This window comes from Salvelinus namaycush, chromosome 21 (genome assembly GCF_016432855.1).
Source record: "Salvelinus namaycush isolate Seneca chromosome 21, SaNama_1.0, whole genome shotgun sequence".
Classification (NCBI taxonomy): Eukaryota; Metazoa; Chordata; class Actinopteri; order Salmoniformes; family Salmonidae; genus Salvelinus; species Salvelinus namaycush.
The window spans coordinates 35,758,057-35,776,590 of record NC_052327.1 but is presented as its reverse complement, the minus strand read 5'-3'; the positions used below and the strand labels follow the sequence as shown (position 1 = coordinate 35,776,590).

The window sequence follows — 18,534 nt, the reverse complement described above, 5'->3', positions numbered from 1 at the left end:
TCTAGACAAAATATATTCGACTCTGGACATACACAGTGTCCAAAACATTAAGAACACCTGCTCTTTCCATGACATAGACTGACCAGGTGAATCCAGGTGAAAGCTATGATACGTTATTGATGTTAAATCCACTTCAATCAGTGTAGATGAAGAGGAGGAGACAGGTTAAATAAGGATTTTTAAGCCTTGAGACAATTGAGACGTGGATTGTGTATTTAAGTGCCTTTGAACGGGTTATGGTAGTAGATGCCAGGCGCACCAGTTTGAGTGTGTCAAGAACTGCAACGCCGCCGGGATTTTCACTATCAAGTTTCCTGTGTGTCAAGAATGGTCCACCATCCAAAGGACATCCAGCCAACTTGATACAACTGTGGGAAGCATTGGAGGCAACATCGGCCAGCATCCCTTTGGAATGCTTTCGACACCTTGTAGTCCATGCCCCAACGAATTGAGACTGTTTTGAGGGCAAAATGGGGGGAGCAACTCAACATTAGGAAGGTGTTCCTAATATTTTGTGCACTCGGTGTATATAGAAAAATATGGTGTTAAGGGACTTACAATCTGGCCATGCTAGAACACACGGAAGTAACCTAAAATCTGATGTTTAACTACCAACCACCAATAGTTCAGGCTAACTCTGAACTTAAACCATCATACTAACCTTAGACTAGAAGATCTTATCCTTTATGAAAAACAAATGTATCCTCATCAATTTTGATATTGATGATGTTGCCAGTTTATTTGTTTCTAACATGGCAGTCTAGTATGGTGACTACCGACTTCAGCCAGTGGTGTGTTCTGAAGGGGGTGTGTTCAACCTTAGTGGGAGGAGCTACAATGGTTGGCCACGTCTTGTAGCCTGCGGAAGAGGGCTGTCTGGTTGTTCGGACACAACCTCTTGGGGGACGGCTCCTCCTCCAGCTGCATGCTGCGCTTCTTGGTGGGCGTCTCCCCGGTGCGGATCATACTGTTGATCTCCGCCAGGCGCTGCACATAAAGAGATAGAGGTCAGAGACACAGGTTAGGGAGGTTCATCATCATCATAGGTCAGGTAAGGTTCCAGAAACAGTTAGGGTTTTTAGATTAAGGACACTAGTACGAGACGCCATCAAAACCTGGTCCTGAAGCTCCACTATAGGGAGTGTAGGCTTTTGTTCTACTCCAGCATTAACACACCTGATTCAACCAATCAATTAGCCACTGTAAGGCTTTGAAAAATACTGTGCTGAACCAGTGTACATTGTGTGCATGAGTAATGTATGTGCGTGTACTTGTGACTCACGTTGGCTGGGCCGCTGCAGATGTAGTAGAATATCTTGTCCTGTGCGGTAGCGGTGGGGGGGCTGTCACTAGCCTTATGGGGAGAGATATAGATGGAGTGGTTGTGGGACAGGAGGACCCTGCGAGGGGAGCTGGTCCTCAGGGAGGGGTACAGGCACAGGGGAGGAGACTCTAGCTGTCAAGGATAAACACACGCAGCAGAGTTCGTTTTCAAAACAAAAGACAATGCAAAAAGTGAAAGGTTTGCAGAATAGAGGCTAGTTTGTAAACATAACTTCCTTCTTTTCTCTCTCTCTCTCACCCCTGCAGAGGATGAGCTGGGCGAGTAGCGCAGGGCAAAGTGGCGCATCTGTTTGATGTAGACCCGGTTGTAGAAGTGGATGAGGTCTCCTCGTTGCTCCCCCCCCACCACCACTCCCCCTTCATCATCCTGCTGCTGGGAGGGAGGGAGGGATGAGGAGAGGAAGGTGGAGGGGGCCAGGGTGGGGGTGGATGGGGTGCTGCCAGGCTGAGGGGTGGGTAGGGTGCTGGTGGAACGCATGGGTACGGGGCTGCTGTCTCCACTTCCTAAGGGGCGTAGAGAGAAAGGGAGATGGAAAATAGCGTTTGTGTGTGTGTGTGTGTGTGTGTTTGTGTTCCTACCCTCATGGCTGGTCTGTGTAGGAGAGCTCTGTCCATTTCCCTCACTGCTTCCTGAGTGACGTCTCTTCCTCCCAGAGATCAACACACTCCTGTAGACCTGGTAAACAAAATCAGACAGCTGGTGGTCCAATGATAGCTTTGCCACTACCAACTGACAATACTCCAGTGTCTATAAGGGAAAAACAATGACGCTGCCACAGTACAATAGGCTCAAACTAGAGCCTGGAGTTATTACTGGTCAGGAAAATCTCCTGACCCTAGCCATAAGGCCCTACTACATTACTCACGCTGCTGCTGGCCTGGGGCTGAGAGCGGTAACACTTCATGATGTTCTGGAAGGACTTGTCCTCTTTGGTCACCTTAACAACGGTAGGAAACACAAATACAAGTCTTTAGGAAGAGGACACACAAACAATCTGCATGCTACACATAAACTGCATGGTACAGTACCTTATGCACACGCACACCCATAACCCCCGCCCCACACAAACATCCCACACACACACACTCTAACCTACCTTGGTCATGACGTACACAGCACACATGAGGAGCTGGTCTAGGTGTCGGTCCATCATGAGCTCTGTGTAGTGCACCAGAGAGTACTCGAAACACGTCCAGATCTTCCTCCGCAGCTCACTAGAGATGTCCAGCTTGGCACACATGTCTCTGAGACGCACACTGGCCAGGTGGTACACCTGTTGGCACAGCACAGTGGCTTTAAGTCTTTAAACTCAAGCAAAAATGTATGGTATGAAGCACTATAGTTGTACGGTTCTTAAAGCTTGGGCAGAAACAGACTACTAGGACGGATCCAAACGATTTTATCCATATCCAAAAGATGAGTTAGATTTGTAACATGCCTGAAGTACCCCTTTAAATTCCGTGCCAGATGAAGATGGTGTTTGTGTTCCCTTACCTTGCGGAAGAACAGCGAGAGGGAACTCTTTTTCTGAGGCCCGTTATTGGACGGGCCCTGGGCTGCCGGCTTCTTGATTGGCTTGCCGGCGGCGTGGCTGCCCTGGAGAGTGGGACTGTTCAGGGTGGTGGTGGTCTGTGGTTGGCTGGTCAAAGTGCCAGTCAGGGACTGGGCAGACAGGGGCTGGAGCGTGGCCGTACCTTGTCCCGTCACAATGACCTTGACAGGGATGAAGGTGATGCCTCCGTTCTCATTGGCTATTCCTAAAAAGGTCAGAGAGCATGATATTGCTCATTTATAATATGAAATAATTGTATAGGATTCATCATAGTGTAGCAACCTGCATGCTGCATTGGAGTCAGAAACCCCCCTATATAATGCATATAGGAGTCATACAGTAATTTGGCAGTAGGGGCATAAGGTGTACAAAAAAACATAATGACATACTGTACAGTAATTCATCTGCAAATGTCACCTTGCACAGGTATGGTGACCGTCTGTCCGTTGTTAGCGGTAACTTTGGCCGTTGCCATGGTGACCACCGTCTGTCCAGCAGGGATGGCCTGGGAGGTCCTGAGGTTGGTAGTAGGGGTGGTGGTGGAGGGGTCCGAGGGGGCGTCGCAGGACACATCCACAAACAGCCGTCTCCTGGCCGAGCCCGTGGTGGGGCAGCTGTAGCGGTCCAACATGGTGGTGGTGGACACACCTGGGGGGGAGAGGAAAGGGAGGAGTGACATGGTTAACTTGACATGGTTAATTGGACCACCACCCAGGACAATGGACCTAATCCCAGAAGCCGACCCAAAACAACGGGGCAGACGGAGGGGCAGACGGAGTGGCCTCCTGTTCTGGCTCCGTAGACGTGCACGTCGCCCACGAGTATACTACTCGCTAATGTCCAGTCTCTTGACAACAAGGGAGATGAAATTCGAGCAAAGGTTGCCTTCCAGAGAGACATTAGAGTTTGTAACATTCTCTGTTTCACGGAAACATGGCTCTCTCTGGATATGTTGTCAGAATCGGTTCAGCCACCTGGTTTCTCCATGCATCACGCAGATAGAGGTAAACTCCTCTCTGGGAAGAGGAAGGGCGGGGGTGTATGCTTCATGATTAACGACTCATGGTGTAATCCTAACAACATACAGGAACTCAAGTCCATCTGCTCACCAGACCTAGAATTCCTTACAATCAAATGCCAGTCATTTATCTCCCAAGGGAATTATTGTAAATTATCGTCACAGCTGTGTACATTCCCCCTCAAGCAGACACCACGACGGCCCTCAAGGAACTTCACTGGACTCTATGTAAACTGGTAATCATATATCCTGAATTAGCATTTATTGTAGCTGGGGATTTTAACAAAGCAAATTTGAGAACAAGGCTACCTAAATTCTATCAGCATATTGATTGCACTACGCGCGGGTGTAATACACTCGATCATGCATACAAAGCCCTCCCCCGCCCTCCCTTCGGCAAATTCCACCACGACGCCATCTTGCTCCTACTGTCTTACAGGCAGAAACTCAAACAGGATGTACCAGTGACTAGAACCATTCAAAGCTGGTCTGACCAATTGGAATCTACGCTTCAAGATTGTTTTGATCACGCGGACTGGGATACGTTCCGGTCAGCCTCAGATAACAACATTGATCTATACGCTGACTTGGTGAGTGAGTTATTAAAAAAGTGCATTGGAGATGTTGTACCTACTGTGACTATTAAAACCTACACTAACCAGAAACTCTGGATGGATGGCAGCATTCACGCAAAACTGAAAGCGCGAACCACCTCATTTAACCATGGAAAGAGGTCTGGGAATATGACTGAATATAAAATATAAACAGTGTAGTTACAGTGTAGGCAAAATGTCAGTATAGAAACAAAGTGGAGTCGCAATTCAACGGCTCAGACACGAGACATATGTGGCAGGGTCTACAGGAAATCACGGACTACAAAAAGAAAACCAGCCACGCTTCCAGACTAACTAAACACTTTCTTTGCCCGCATTGAGGATAATACAGTGCCATCGTCGCGGCCCACTAACAAGGACTGCGCCCCCCCCTCTCTTTCTCTGTGGCCGACGTGAGTAAAATATTTAAATGTGTTAACCCTCGCAAGGCTGCTGGCCCAGACGGCATCCCTAGCCGCGTCCTCAGAGTACACGTAAACCAGCTGGCTGGTGTGTTTACAGACATATTCAATAGCTCCCTATCCCAGTCTGCTGTCCCCACATGCTTCAAGATGGCCACCATTGTTCCTGTACCCAAGAAGGCCAAGATAATTGAACTAAATGACTACCGCCCCGTAGCACTCACTTCTGTCATTGTGAAGTGCTTTGAGAGACTAGTCAAGGATCATATCACCTCCACCTTACCGGCCACCCTAAACCCACTTCAGTTTGCATTACGCCCCAACAGGTCCAGAGACAATGCCCTATCCCATCTGGACAAGAGGAATACCTTTGTAAGAATGCTGTTCATTGACAACAGCTCAGTACCCTCCAAGCTCATCATCAAGCTGGTGGCCCTGGGACTCAACCCTACCCTGTGCAATTGGGTCCTGGATTTTCTGACGGGCCGACCCAGGTGGTGAAGGTAGGGAACAACATCTCCACTTCGCTGACCCTCAACACTGGGGCCCCACAAGGGTGCGTGCTCAGCCCCCTCCTGTACTCCCTGTCACCCATGACTGCGTGGCCATGCACGCATCCAACTCAATCATCAAGTTTGCAGACGACACAACAGCAGTGGGCTTGATTACCAACAACGACGAAACAGCCTACAGGGAGGAGGCGAGGGCACTCAGAGTGTGGTGTCAGGAAAACAACCTCTCACTCAACGTCAACAAAACAAAGAAGATGATTGTGGACTGCAGGAAACAGCAGAGGGAGCACCCCCTATTCATATCGAAGGGACAGGAGTGGAGAAGGTGTAAAGTTTTAAGTTCCTCAGCGTACACATCACGAACAAACTGAAATGGTCCACCCACACAGACAGCGTGGTGAAGAAGACGCAACAGCGCCTCTTCAACCTCAGGAGGCTGAAGAAATTTGGCTTGTCACCCAATTGAGAGCATCCTGTCGGGCTGTATCACAGCCTGGTACGGCAACCGCACGGCCTTCAACCGCAAGGCTCTCCAGAGGGTGGTGCGGTCTGCACAACACATCACCGGAGGCAAACTGCTCATCTGCGTGAACGTGCCTTATGCATGCTGCAAGGAGGCATGAGGACTGCAGATGTGGCCTGGGCAATAAATTGCAATGTCCGTACTGTGACACGCCTAAAACAGCGCTACAGGGAGGCAGGACGGACAGCTGATCGTCCTCGCAATGGCAGACCACGGGTAACAACACCTGCACAGGATCGGTACATCTGAACATCACACCTGCGGGACAGGTACAGGATGGCAACAACAACTGCCCGAGTTACACCAGGAACGCACAATCCCTCCATCAGTGCTCAGACTGTCCGCAATAGGCTGAGAGAGGCTGGACTGAGGGCTTGTAGGCCTGTTGTAAGGCAGGTCCTCACCAGATATCAGCGGAAACAACGTCGGCTATGGGCACAAACCCACCGTCGCTGGACCAGAAAGGACTGGCAAAAAGTGCTCTTCACTTTTATCGTCAAAGGAATGAGCATTTATCATCAAAGGAATGAGCGTTACACCGAGGCCTGTACTCTGGAGCGGGAGGTGGAGGGTCCGTCGTGGTCTGGGGTGGTGTGTCACAGCATCATCGGACTGAGCTTGTTGTCATTGCAGGCAATCTCAACGCTGTGCGTTACAGGGAAGACACCCTCCTCCCTCATGTGGTACCCTTCCTACAGGCTCATCCTGATATGACCCTCCAGCATGACAATACCACCAGCCATACTGCTCGTTCTGTGCGTGATTTCCTGCAAGACAGGAATGTCAGTGTTCTGCCATGGTCAGCGAAGAGCCCGGATCTCAATCCCATTGAGCACGTCTGGGACCTGTTGGATCGGAGGGTGAGAGGGCCATTCCCCCCAGAAATGTCTGGGGACATGCAGGTACCTTGGTAGAAGAGTGGGGTAACATCTCACAGCAAGAACTGGCAAATCTGGTGCAGTCCATGAGAAGATGCACTGCAGTACTTAATGCAGCTGGTGGCCACACCAGATATTGACTGTTACTTTTGATTTTGACCCCTCTTTGTTCAGGGACACATTATTCCATTTCTGTTAGTCACATGTCTGTGGAACTTGTTCAGTTTATGTCTCAGTTGTTGAATCTTGTTATGTTCATACAAATATTTACACATGTTAAGTTTGCTGAAAATAAACGCAGTTGACAGTGAGAAGACGTTACTTTTTTTGCAGAGTTTATGTACATATTCTCATTCACCCCTTTAGATTTGTGTGTATTAGGTAGTTGTTGGGAAATTGTTAGATTACTTGTTAGATATTACTGCACTGTCGGAACTAGAAGCACAAGCATTTTGCTGCACTCACATTAACATTTGCTAACCATGTGTATGTGACCAATAGAATTTCACTTGATTTGATTTTGAGCTAAATGACAAACTGACTTTCTGAATAAAAAGCTAACTGACTAACCTTTCCCACCACGGTTGGCGCCCAGGTCAGTGCCATGGTTGTTGGGGGTGAGAGGGGCGGCTTCGTCCCCATCTTCCAGATGCTGTGATGGCATCACCTGAACATCAATGAGAACAATTATTATTTTGTACTAATTTCAGTCCAGTCCATCTTTTTCAAGACATTGAATTCAGTATTCCTTTGGGTTCACATGATTCAGCATGTGGGTGAGAAGTGAGACTTGGCATCATTTTCCTGTCTGTTAATGTGATGAGGATTGGGAGGGGTACTGTGGATGTCCTACCTCCTGGCAGGAGGGTGGTTGGTTCTTGGCCCCCCTGACGCTGTCCCACAGCGGGGATCCCCCCCTCCAGGCCAGGCTCTCCAGAACCTGCTCCTCCACCTGGTTCAGATGCTTCACCACCTTCCTGAACAGACCCTGCTCCACCCGCACCAGCACCTCGATCACCTGAGATACATTAAACAGATATGATATGCATGCACACATATATCCATAAACACATGGAAGCACTCAGACAGGGGTTACATACAGTCTAATCAATTACTCGTGAATAGAACAGTCAACACATACAGTATGTGTGATGATTCCAAGATGGCGTAGCAGTCAGACGTCTTTGTCCTGTCGTGTCCCTTGTATATATCTTTTTATATATTTTTCTTCGCATATCTTTTAAAAATATTTTCCTAAACCTCAACTTCTAAATACTCTCCTGCAACCCGCCTCACCCAATGCGGCGTGGATCTGTTTTTTTCTAAAGTATTTCTATTTACTTCGGATCTGGAATCCCTCAACTGAAGCTAGCCAGCTAACTAGCTACCAGCTATCAGTCAGCAAACCACTGCTAGAGGTCATCAGCTAACCTTTAGCTCGGAAAGCTCTCGCCAGTTCATACAATGTGACTCAAAAAAGTACATAACGGACCTATTTTTCTCTCCATATCCCCGGATTCCTACCGCAAACTCTGAACCTTTTCATCTGGATCTTCGCAACTAGCTAACCGCAATCCCGGGTGACTACTTCTGGCTAGCGTTTCCATCCCGGAGCAAGCACCAATTAGCCTGAAGCTAGCCCGGCTAGGGCTTCTGGGCTACCCACTCCTGGGCTACAATATCCGGACCCCTTCTACTGCCGGTACGGGGCACGGAACACCGCCAATCCTCTACGACTGGAATACCGACATAATCTGCCCGAGGATTCCAACAGGCCCCTCAGGCGCGACGTCCGCAGAAGGCCCATTCTGCTAACTGCGGCCTGCTAGCTATCTAGAGCTACTTGGAACCATACTAATCCACGACTGGTCTATCGACGTCACAGCACGAGGAGGTAAAAACAGACTTACCTCCATCGCGACGTCCCCCAAAGGCCCTTCTGCTAGCTTACTATCCCCGGTCTGCTAACTGCTAGCTTGCGAGCCCCGGTCTGCAACTGCTAGCTTGCTAGCCCCGGTTTGCTAATTGCTTGCTTGCTAGCCTCGGTCTGCTAACTGCTAGCTTGTTAGCCCCGGCCTACTAACTGCTAGCTTGTTAGCCCCGGCCTACTAACTGTCTGAATCGCCGTGTCCCCAGCCAGCCCAACCACTCACTGGACCCATATGATCACTTGGCTACGCATACCTCTCTCTAATATCAATATTCCTTGTCCATTACTGTCCTCGTTAGTGATTACTGTCTTATTTCACTGTAGAGCCTCTAGCCCTGCTCAATATGCCTTAACCAACCATGTTGTTCCACCTCCTACATATGAGATGACATCACCTGGTTTAAACGTCTCTAGAGACTATATCTCTCTCATAATTACTCAATGCCTAGGTTAACCTCCAATGTACTCACATCCTACCTTACCTTTGTCTGTACACTATGCCTTGAATCTATGCTATCGTGCCCAGAAACCTGCTCCTTTTACTCTTTGTTCCGAACGTGCTAGACGGCCAGTTCTTATAGCCTTTAGCCGTACCCTTATCCTACTTCTCCTCTGTTCCTCTGGTGATGTAGAGGTTAATCCAGGTCCTGCAGTGCCTAGCTCCACTCCTACTCCCCAGGTGCTCTCATTTGTTGACTTATGTAACCGTAAAAGCCTTGGTTTCATGCATGTTAACATTAGAAGCCTACTCCCTAAGTTTGTTTTACTCACTGCTTTAGCACACTCTGCCAACCCGGATGTCTTAGCCGTGTCTGAATCCTGGCTCTGGAAAACCACCAAAACCCCTGAAATCTACATCCCTAACCATAACATTTTCCGCCAAGATAGAACTGCCAAAGGGGGCGGTGTTGCAATCTACTGCAAAGATAGCCTGCAGAGTTCTGTCTTACTATGCAGGTCTGTACCCAAACAATTCGAGCTTCTAAAAATTCACCTTTCTAGAAACAAGTCTCTCCCCGTTGCCGTCTGCTATAGACCACCCTCTGATCCCAGCTGTGCCCTCGGCACCAAATGCGAATTGATTGCCCATCTATCGTCTGAGCTCGTGCTACTAGGTGACCTAAACTGGGACATGCTTAACACCCCGGCCATCCTACAATCTAAGCTTGATGTCCTCAATCTCACACAAATTATCAATGAACCTACCAGGTACAACCCCAAATCCGTAAACACGGGCACCCTCATAGACATCATCCTAACTAACCCGCCCTCCAAATACACCTCTGCTGTTTTCAATCAAGATCTCAGCGATCACTGCTTCATTGCATGCATCCGTAATGGGTCTGCGATCAAACGACCACCCCTCATCACTGTCAAACGCTCCCTAAAACACTTCTGCGAGCAGGCCTTTCTAATCGACCTGGCCGGGGTATCCTGGAATGACATTGACCTCATCCCGTCAGTAGAGGATGCCTGGTTATTCTTTAAAAGTGCCTTCCTCACCATCTTAAATAAGCATGCTCAATTAAAAAAATATAGAACTAGGAATAGATATAGTCCTTGGTTCACTCCAGACCTGTCTGCCCTTGACCAGCACAAAAACATCCTGTGGCGTTCTGCATTAGCATCGAATAGCCCCCGTGATATGCAACTTTTCTGGGAAGTTAGGAACAAATATACACAGGCAGTTAGGAAAGCTAAGGCTAGCTTATTCAAACAGAAATTTGCATCCTGTAGTACAAACTCAAAAAAGTTCTGGGACACTGTAAAGTCCATGGAGAATAAGAGCACCTCCTCCCAGCTGCCCACTGCTCTGAGGCTAGGAAACACTGTTACCACCGATAAATCCACTATAATTGAGAATTTCAATAAGCATTTCTCTACGGCTGGCCATGCTTTCCACCTGGCTACCCCTACCCTGGTCAACTGCCCGGCACCCTCCACAGCAACCCGCCCAAGCCCCCACCATTTCTCCTTCACCCAAATCCAGATAGCTGATGTTCTGAAAGAGCGGCAAAATCTGGACCCCTACAAATCAGCCGGGCTAGACAATCGGGACCCTCTCTTTCTAAAATTATATGCCGAAATTGTTGCAACCCCTATTACTAGTCTGTTCAACCTCTCTTTAGTATCATCTGAGATTCCCAAAGATTGGAAAGCTGCCGCGGTCATCCCCCTCTTCAAAGGGGGTGACACTCTAGACCCAAACTGCTACAGACCTATATCTATACTACCCTGTCTTTCTAAGGTCTTCGAAAGCCAAGTTAACCTGTTTGGGCTCAAGGGGCAGTATTGAGTAGCCAGATAAAAGGTGCCCATTTCAAAAAGGCCTCGTACTCAATTCTTGCTCGTACAATATGCATATTATTATTACTATTGGATAGAAAACACTCTCTAGTTTCTAAAACCGTTTTAATTATATCTGTGGGTGAAACAGAACTGGACTTAGAGCAATTTTCCTATGTGTATGTCAGAATGCAGAATTTTGCTGGCTGTTCTGAGACCTGTGTATTAATTTGCCTGTCCTCTATTGGTTGAGATGCACTGCATACGCCTTCCCCTGGGTGTCAGCGAATAGGGAGACTTGAAATGGAGTTTCTACGTAGTTCCCAAAGGTTATAAATTGCTTGGAACCGAAGCGTCCCATCTTTCCACTCTTCGCTCTGACGCAGGGAGGGTCTTGGCATGTCATTTTAGAAGCTCCCGTTTTAGCTCCTAGATATATCCGGCTCTGTTTTTATTCGATATAGGTGTTGAAGACATCGTAATGTTGTTATTTTAAACCGAATTATATCAGTTTATGTCAGTATATTGCGATTTTCGGGTATTTATTTTCGTGACGTTGTAGGAAGTTGGGTATCTCTGGCCCACATGGCTATTGTTTACTGCTAATTGCAACGTTGAAGACGACGTTCTCCAACCTAGCAACGATTCTTTTGGACAAAGGTCACCTTTCCCAAGATTCTGATGGGAGTTCATCAAAAAGTAAGAACTATTTATGCTGATAATTCATTGTTCTGTTGGAAAAAGTAAAATGCATAAGACGCCATTACTTGCAGTGTAGCCTTGCTTTATCGCACCCTGTATTGCGCAGTAACGTTAATTTTAAAAATGTAATTCAGCGATTGCATTAAGAACTAATTTGTCTTTCAATTGCTGTCCAACCTGTATTTTTTTAGTCAAGTTTATGAATAGTTTTCGATAAGAATAGGTGCCTTTCCAAGATGGCGCCGGACAGATTGCTTGAGATTTTGGACACTATTCTCATTGTATAAGCACGATTTGTGCCGCTAAATATGCACATTTTCGAACAAACTCTATATGCATTGTGTAATATGATGTTACAGGACTGTCATCTGAAGAATTCTGAGAAGGTTAGTGAAACAATTAATATATTTTGGTGGTTTATACGTTATCGCTATTTTTGCCTTGAATCAATGCTGTTGTTATGTTTGCTATTGTGCTAAGCTAATATAACGCTATATTGTGTTTTCGCTGTAAAACACTTGATAAATCGGAAATATTGTCTGGAATCACAAGATGCCTGTCTTTCAATTGCTGTACACTATGTATTTTTCAGAAATGTTTTATGATGAGTATTTAGTTATTTGGCGTTGGTGTCTGTAATTTTTCTGTCTGCTTTCGGTGCAATTTCTGACTGTAGCTGCAATGTAAACTATGATTTATACCTGAAATATGCACATTTTTCTAACAAAACATATGCTATACAATAAATATGTTATCAGACTGTCATCTGATGAAGTTGTTTCTTGGTTAGTGGCTATTTATATCTTTATTTGGTCGAATTTGTGATAGCTACTGATGGAGTAAAAAAAGTGGTGTCTTTTGCTAACGTGGTTAGCTAATAGATTTACATATTGTGTCTTCCCTGTAAAACATTTAAAAAATCGGACATGTTGGCTTGATTCACAAGATGTGTACCTTTCATATGCTGTATTGGACTTGTTAATGTGTGAAAGTTAAATATTTAAAAAAAATATCTTTTGAATTTCGCGCCCTGCACTTTGAGCTGGCTGTTGTCATAAGTGTACCGACGTCGGGCTGCAGCCATAAGAAGTTAACAGATTACCGACCATTTTGAATCCCACCGTACCTTCTCCGCTATGCAATCTGATTTGAGTCTGATTAGACTGTAAACTCTCCTTCCAGACTCACATTAAGCATCTCCAATCCAAAATTAAATCTAGAATCGCAACAAAGCATCCTTCACACATGCTGCCAAACATCAGTAAAACTGACCATCCTACCGATCCTCGACTTCGGCGATGTCATCTATAAAATAGCCTCCAACACTCTACTCAACAAATTGGATGCAGTCTATCACAGTGCCATCCGTTTTGTCACCAAAGCCCCATACACTACACACCACTGCAACCTGTACGCTCTCGTTGGTTGGCCTTCATACTCGTCGCCAAACCCACTGGCTACAGATTATCTACAAGTCTCTGCTAGGTAAAGCCCCGCCTTATCTCAGCTCACTGGTCACCATAGCAGCACCCACTCGTAGCACGCGCTCCAGCAGGTATATCTCACTGGTCACCCCCAAAGCCAATTCCTCCTTTGGTCGCCTTTCCTTCCAGTTCTCTGCTGCCAATGACTGGAACAAACTGCAAAAATCACTGAAGCTGGAGACTCATATCTCCCTCACTAGCTTTAAGCACAAGCTGTCAGAGCAGCTCACAGATCACTGCACCTGTACATAGCCCATCTGCAAACAGCCCATCTATCTACCTCATCCCCATACTGTATTTATTTATCTTGCTCCTTTGCACCCCAGTATCTCTACTTGCACATGCATCTTTTGCACATCTACAATTCCAGTGTTTAATTGCTATTGTCACGCCCTGACTTTAGTTATATTTGCTTTCTTTATTTTTTGGTTAGGTCAGGGTGTGACAAGGGGGGTTTGTTTAGTTTTTGTATTGTCTAGGGTTTTTTGGTTATCTATGGGGATTTTGTATTGTCTAGGGGTATGTAGGTTTATGGTGGCCTGAATGGGTTCCCAATCAGAGACAGCTGTTTAAAAAAAAATTTAAGGGGTGGATCAGCTTAATATTGCTTCCAATGTAATTGTCTGCATCATTTCCAATCCCCCATATTTTTTTGGTAAATATATATATCCATACACGCATGCATACATATACACATATATACATACACATAACTATATAGACATACATACTTTTTAAAAGAATATACCGGTCACGTTCCTGACCTTATTTCCTTTGTTCTGTATTGTTTAGTTAGTCAGGACGTGAGCTGGGTGGGCATTCTATGTTATGTGTTTCTATGTTGGGTTCATTCAACTAGCCTGATATGGTTCTCAATCAGGGGCAGGTGTTTTACGTTTCCTCTGATTGAGAACCATATTAAGGTAGGCTGTTCTCACTGTTTGTTTGTGGGTGATTGTTGCTGTGTCTGTGTTTGTTTCACCACACGGTACTGTTTCGGTTCGTTCCTACCTGTTCGTGCGTTCATGTTTTATGTGTTCTCAAGTTCAGGTCTGTTAACGTCGTTTATTATTTTGTAGTTTGTTCAAGTGTTTTTTTCCGTCTTCGTTATTATTATTATTAAAATTATTATGTATTCAACCCACGCTGCGTTTTGGTCCGATCCTTGCTCCTCTTCAGACAAGGAGGAAGACGAGCGTTACAATACCTTTATTATTATTCCCCGCAAACTCTACCACCGATCCCCCAATTGGAGTAAACTAATAAACACTTCTGCTTTTACCTTCAATTTATACATCTTATACACATTTTACAGACACAGTCTACTTTACAATAGTTCTCTCTTGTTTGTTCTTAGTCCTTCCTCTATTTCTGATGTCCATCCAGTTTGATTTCTATTTGTAACTATGCTATTTCACAAAAGTTCCGAACCTATATACATTTTACAGATCCCGTATGCTTTACATTGTTTATCTTGTTATTAGTCCCACCCTTCAGCTCCATTCAATCCCTCCCATCTATCTCTCAACACCATCCATTTCGGATCTCTATTTGCCATATATTTTTCAACCGTGCTGTGATGCTTCACAAAAGAATTGAACCTTCCTATTCTCATAGCTTCTACAGATTGTAAATTAAAAATAAACATTTTTGCTAAAATAATTATTATATTATTGATTCATTGACTATGGCTTTTCAAATCACCCAGTATTGCTATCTGTAGCATTAGTTCTAGGTAAATGTTGCAATTCTTCAGCCATTCCTGGACCTGTGACCAAAAAATGAGCTACATATGGACAATACCAAAATAAATGATCTAATGACTCTGCCTCACAGCAGAATCTGCAGAGCTGGGAAGATTGTATCCCCCATATATATAACATTCTATTAGTTGCAAGAATTTTGTATAGTAATTTAAAGTGAAAAATTCGAAGTTTTGAATCCGGCGTTGTTTTACGTATGAATTCATAAACCATGTGCCATGGAATGGGTACATCAAATCTCTTCCCAACTATTTTGCAATTTATATGGCACAGCTGTCAGTTTTTTGGTCCTTAAATGAAATTGGTATATGTTTTTATTTATCACACTTTTCTTTAACCATTTATGTTCTTTAATACAGGGCCGACATACAAGTTCCTTATTTTTTTCCCCTTCTACTTGCCTCTTCCATTTTTGTGGTAATGCTGCAATTAATTGGTTGTAATTTTGGGGAGAGCAGACATGTCCATATGTCTGTGTTAGCTGCATGTGTGACATAACTCCACCAGTCCTATTTATGATATCATTCACTAAAATGATACCTTTTGTAAACATTTCTTCGATAAATACATTTTTTTTTAATCAATTAGTATATTTGAATTTAACCACAATATTTGTTGTACTATTTGTTCCGTCCTTTCGGGTGGATTAAACTGAAATTGCAACCAACTTTCTAAGGCTTGTTTAAAAAAGAAAGATATTTTGGAGATTATTTCCTTTTCAAACAACCGAAAGTGAGCAGGTGTAATCTGAATAAAGGGGAAAAGGCCCTTCTTGAATATAGGATGAGACATTCGTACCAATTGACTAGAGAACCAGTTTGGATTTAAGTATAACTTTTGTATGACTGATGCCTTTAGTGAGAGGTCTAATGCTTTAATATTAAATAATTTCTGCCCTCCGAATTCATATTCGTTATATAAATAAGCCCTTTTAATTTTATCTGGCTTGCCGTTCCAAATAAAATTTAATATTTTTTGTTCATATAATTTAAAAATCAGGTCACTAGGTGTAGGCAAAACCATAAGCAAATAGGTAACCTGTGATATAACTAAAGAGTTAATCAGGGTGATTTTTCCACAAATAGACAGGTATTTTCCTTTCCATGGTAGCAAGATCTTATCTATTTTTGCTAACTTTCTATAAAAATTTATTGGAGTGAGATCATTTCTTTCTTTTGGGATTTGTATACTGAGTATGACCACATCTCCGTCAGACCATTTAATTGGTAAACTACATGGTAATGTAAAATGTGCATTTTTTAGTGATCCAATACGTAATATGGTACATTTATCATAATTTGGTTTTAATCCAGAGAGGATAGCAAAAGTATCTAGATCCTCTAAGAGGCCATGGAGAGACTCTAATTGTGGTTTTAAAAGAAAACATGAATCATCAGCTTACAATGACACCTTAGTTTTTAAACCACGGATATCTAATCCCTTAATATTATTGTTTAATCTAATCTTAACAGCTAACATTTCAATGGCAATAATAAATAGATATGCCGATAGTGGACAACCTTGTTTTACTCCTCTAGATAGTTTAAAACTTTCTGAGATGTAGCCATTATTTACTATTTTACACCTAGGGTTACTATACATAACTTTAACCCATTTTATAAGAGATTCCCCAAAATTGAAATATTCTAGGCATTTATATATAAACTCCAGTTGTACTTTATCAAAAGCCTTTTCAAAATCAGCTATGAAAACCAGGCCTGGTGTCCCCGATATTTCATAGTGTTCTATTGTTTCCAGTACTTGTCTTATATTATCTCCAATGTATCGTCCATATACCACTTGGGTCCTGTTTCAGTAATAATGATATCAGACCTTCTTGTTGCGTGTCTGATAATCTACCATTTATATAGGAGTGGTTAAAACAAGCTAATAATGGTGCTTTGAGTATATCAAAAAAAGTTTTGTATACTTCCACTGGTATGCCATCCAGCCCTGGAGTTTTCCCATCCTTAAAGGCCCCAATTGCATCAAGCAGTTCCTCCTCTGTAATTTGGCCTTCACATGAGTCTTTCTGTACAGACGTTAATTTTACATTATTATTAGGAAAGAAATCCATACAATAAGTTTCAGTTAGTGGAGATGGAGGAGCCTGAAACGAAAACATATTCTTAAAGTACTTTATTTCCTCTTTCAAAATATCATTTGGTGAATCATGCGTGACTCCATCATTTGTAACAAGTTTTAATAAATGAGAACCTTGACGACCTTATTTTCCTCATCTATGAGAACTTCGTAATTTTTTAAATAACCATGGAGTAGTCTTTGTGTCTCTGAACAACTGGTTATCAATATATAGTTTATCAACGACGAGAGCTACTCGTTTCGCTTTTAATCTATTTTCTTTGAAAATTGGATACAGAACTTTGCGCCGTTCTGCAATTTCCTTCGGAAACTGATCATTCATGCCAATTTTGGTCCCAGCAAGTCTTTTACCCAGGCTTTTAACCATTATTTTATCTTTAAATGAAGCAAATTTGGCAACGATTGGGCGTTCATACCTTTGGCCTCTCTGTCCGAATCGGTGTACACGTTCAAGTTGGATTTTGTCGATAACTTCTTGTGGGATCTGAAGCGCTGTAAGGAGGAACTCTCTAACTATAGATTCAGGAACTTCCCCTTCTTTCTCATGGATACCTGTAAGTACCAGATTCTCTCTCATTGATCTAGTCTTTATGTCAAGTAAAGTTCATTCATTTCGGTTTCAATCTTATTGACTGTCCCTTTTAGCTTGTGTGTTTCCTTCTCCAATGTCACAGCTTTTTCATCACTCATCTCGAGGCTTGCCTTCAACTCTTTTATATCCTTACTAACTAATTCAAGTATACCCAGTTTGTCATTTATTGATTTTAACAGATCGGTTTCAACCTTTACCATTCCCGGTGGTGAAAATATTAAATCATCTGTGTCTGTAGAAGAGTCACGTTTGCGTTTTGAAATCGGTTCCCCTGTCTTACTCTCCGTCATGTTTGGGTGTTGCTTGTTTTCGTAATATTTGTCGATAAATGTCTCTAGTCTTAAGATTTGTTTTGTGTTATTATCCAGATTGAAGGTTATCACCCACCAGATTATGTAGTGCTAATATTTTAGTCTAACTTGCCGATATTGAATATTACGTTTTATCTTGAGGTGCTCTACATAACTTCGCTTAGTCCGCCATTACCTTTACGTCCGCCACCATTGGTTATCTATGGGGATTTTGTATTGTCTAGGGGTATGTAGGTTTATGGTGGCCTGAATGGGTATCCAATCAGAGACAGCTGTTTATCGTTGTCTCTGATTGGGGAGCCTATTTAGGTTGCCATATTCCATGTTGGTTTTGTGGGTAGTTGTCCATGTTTAGTTGCCTGGATGCACTACGTTGGCTTCACGTGTCGTTTGGATGTTTATTGTTTTGTTGGCGACATCGTTAAATAAAGAAGTATGTATGCTCAAAACGCTGCGCCTTGGTCCACTCCTTTAAACGGCCGTGACAGAACTACCCACCACCAAAGGACCAAGCAGCGTG

General features: G+C 43.9%; 1 protein-coding gene across 2 annotated transcripts in view; it reads right to left on the bottom strand.

Annotated features, from left to right (window-relative positions):
* Positions 1 to 416: 416 nt before the first annotated feature.
* The window catches only part of rbl2 (retinoblastoma-like 2 (p130)), a 34,747-nt gene continuing 16,629 nt past the window's right edge, over positions 417 to 18,534 (bottom strand). Inside the window, exons 12-21 of one of the 2 annotated variants that reach the window (XM_039017632.1) lie at positions 7,697 to 7,861; positions 7,414 to 7,510; positions 3,315 to 3,545; positions 2,840 to 3,102; positions 2,442 to 2,618; positions 2,211 to 2,282; positions 1,924 to 2,020; positions 1,583 to 1,848; positions 1,283 to 1,456; positions 417 to 987 (exon numbers count right to left, since the gene is read on the bottom strand). In XM_039017632.1, coding sequence (XP_038873560.1) covers positions 820 to 987; positions 1,283 to 1,456; positions 1,583 to 1,848; positions 1,924 to 2,020; positions 2,211 to 2,282; positions 2,442 to 2,618; positions 2,840 to 3,102; positions 3,315 to 3,545; positions 7,414 to 7,510; positions 7,697 to 7,861 — 1,710 coding nt within the window. In that variant the 3' untranslated portion in view covers positions 417 to 819. Of the gene's footprint in view, positions 988 to 1,282; positions 1,457 to 1,582; positions 2,021 to 2,210; positions 2,283 to 2,441; positions 2,619 to 2,839; positions 3,103 to 3,314; positions 3,546 to 7,413; positions 7,511 to 7,696; positions 7,862 to 18,534 lie in introns of both variants that reach the window. The other variant, XM_039017631.1, reaches the window with a different exon arrangement.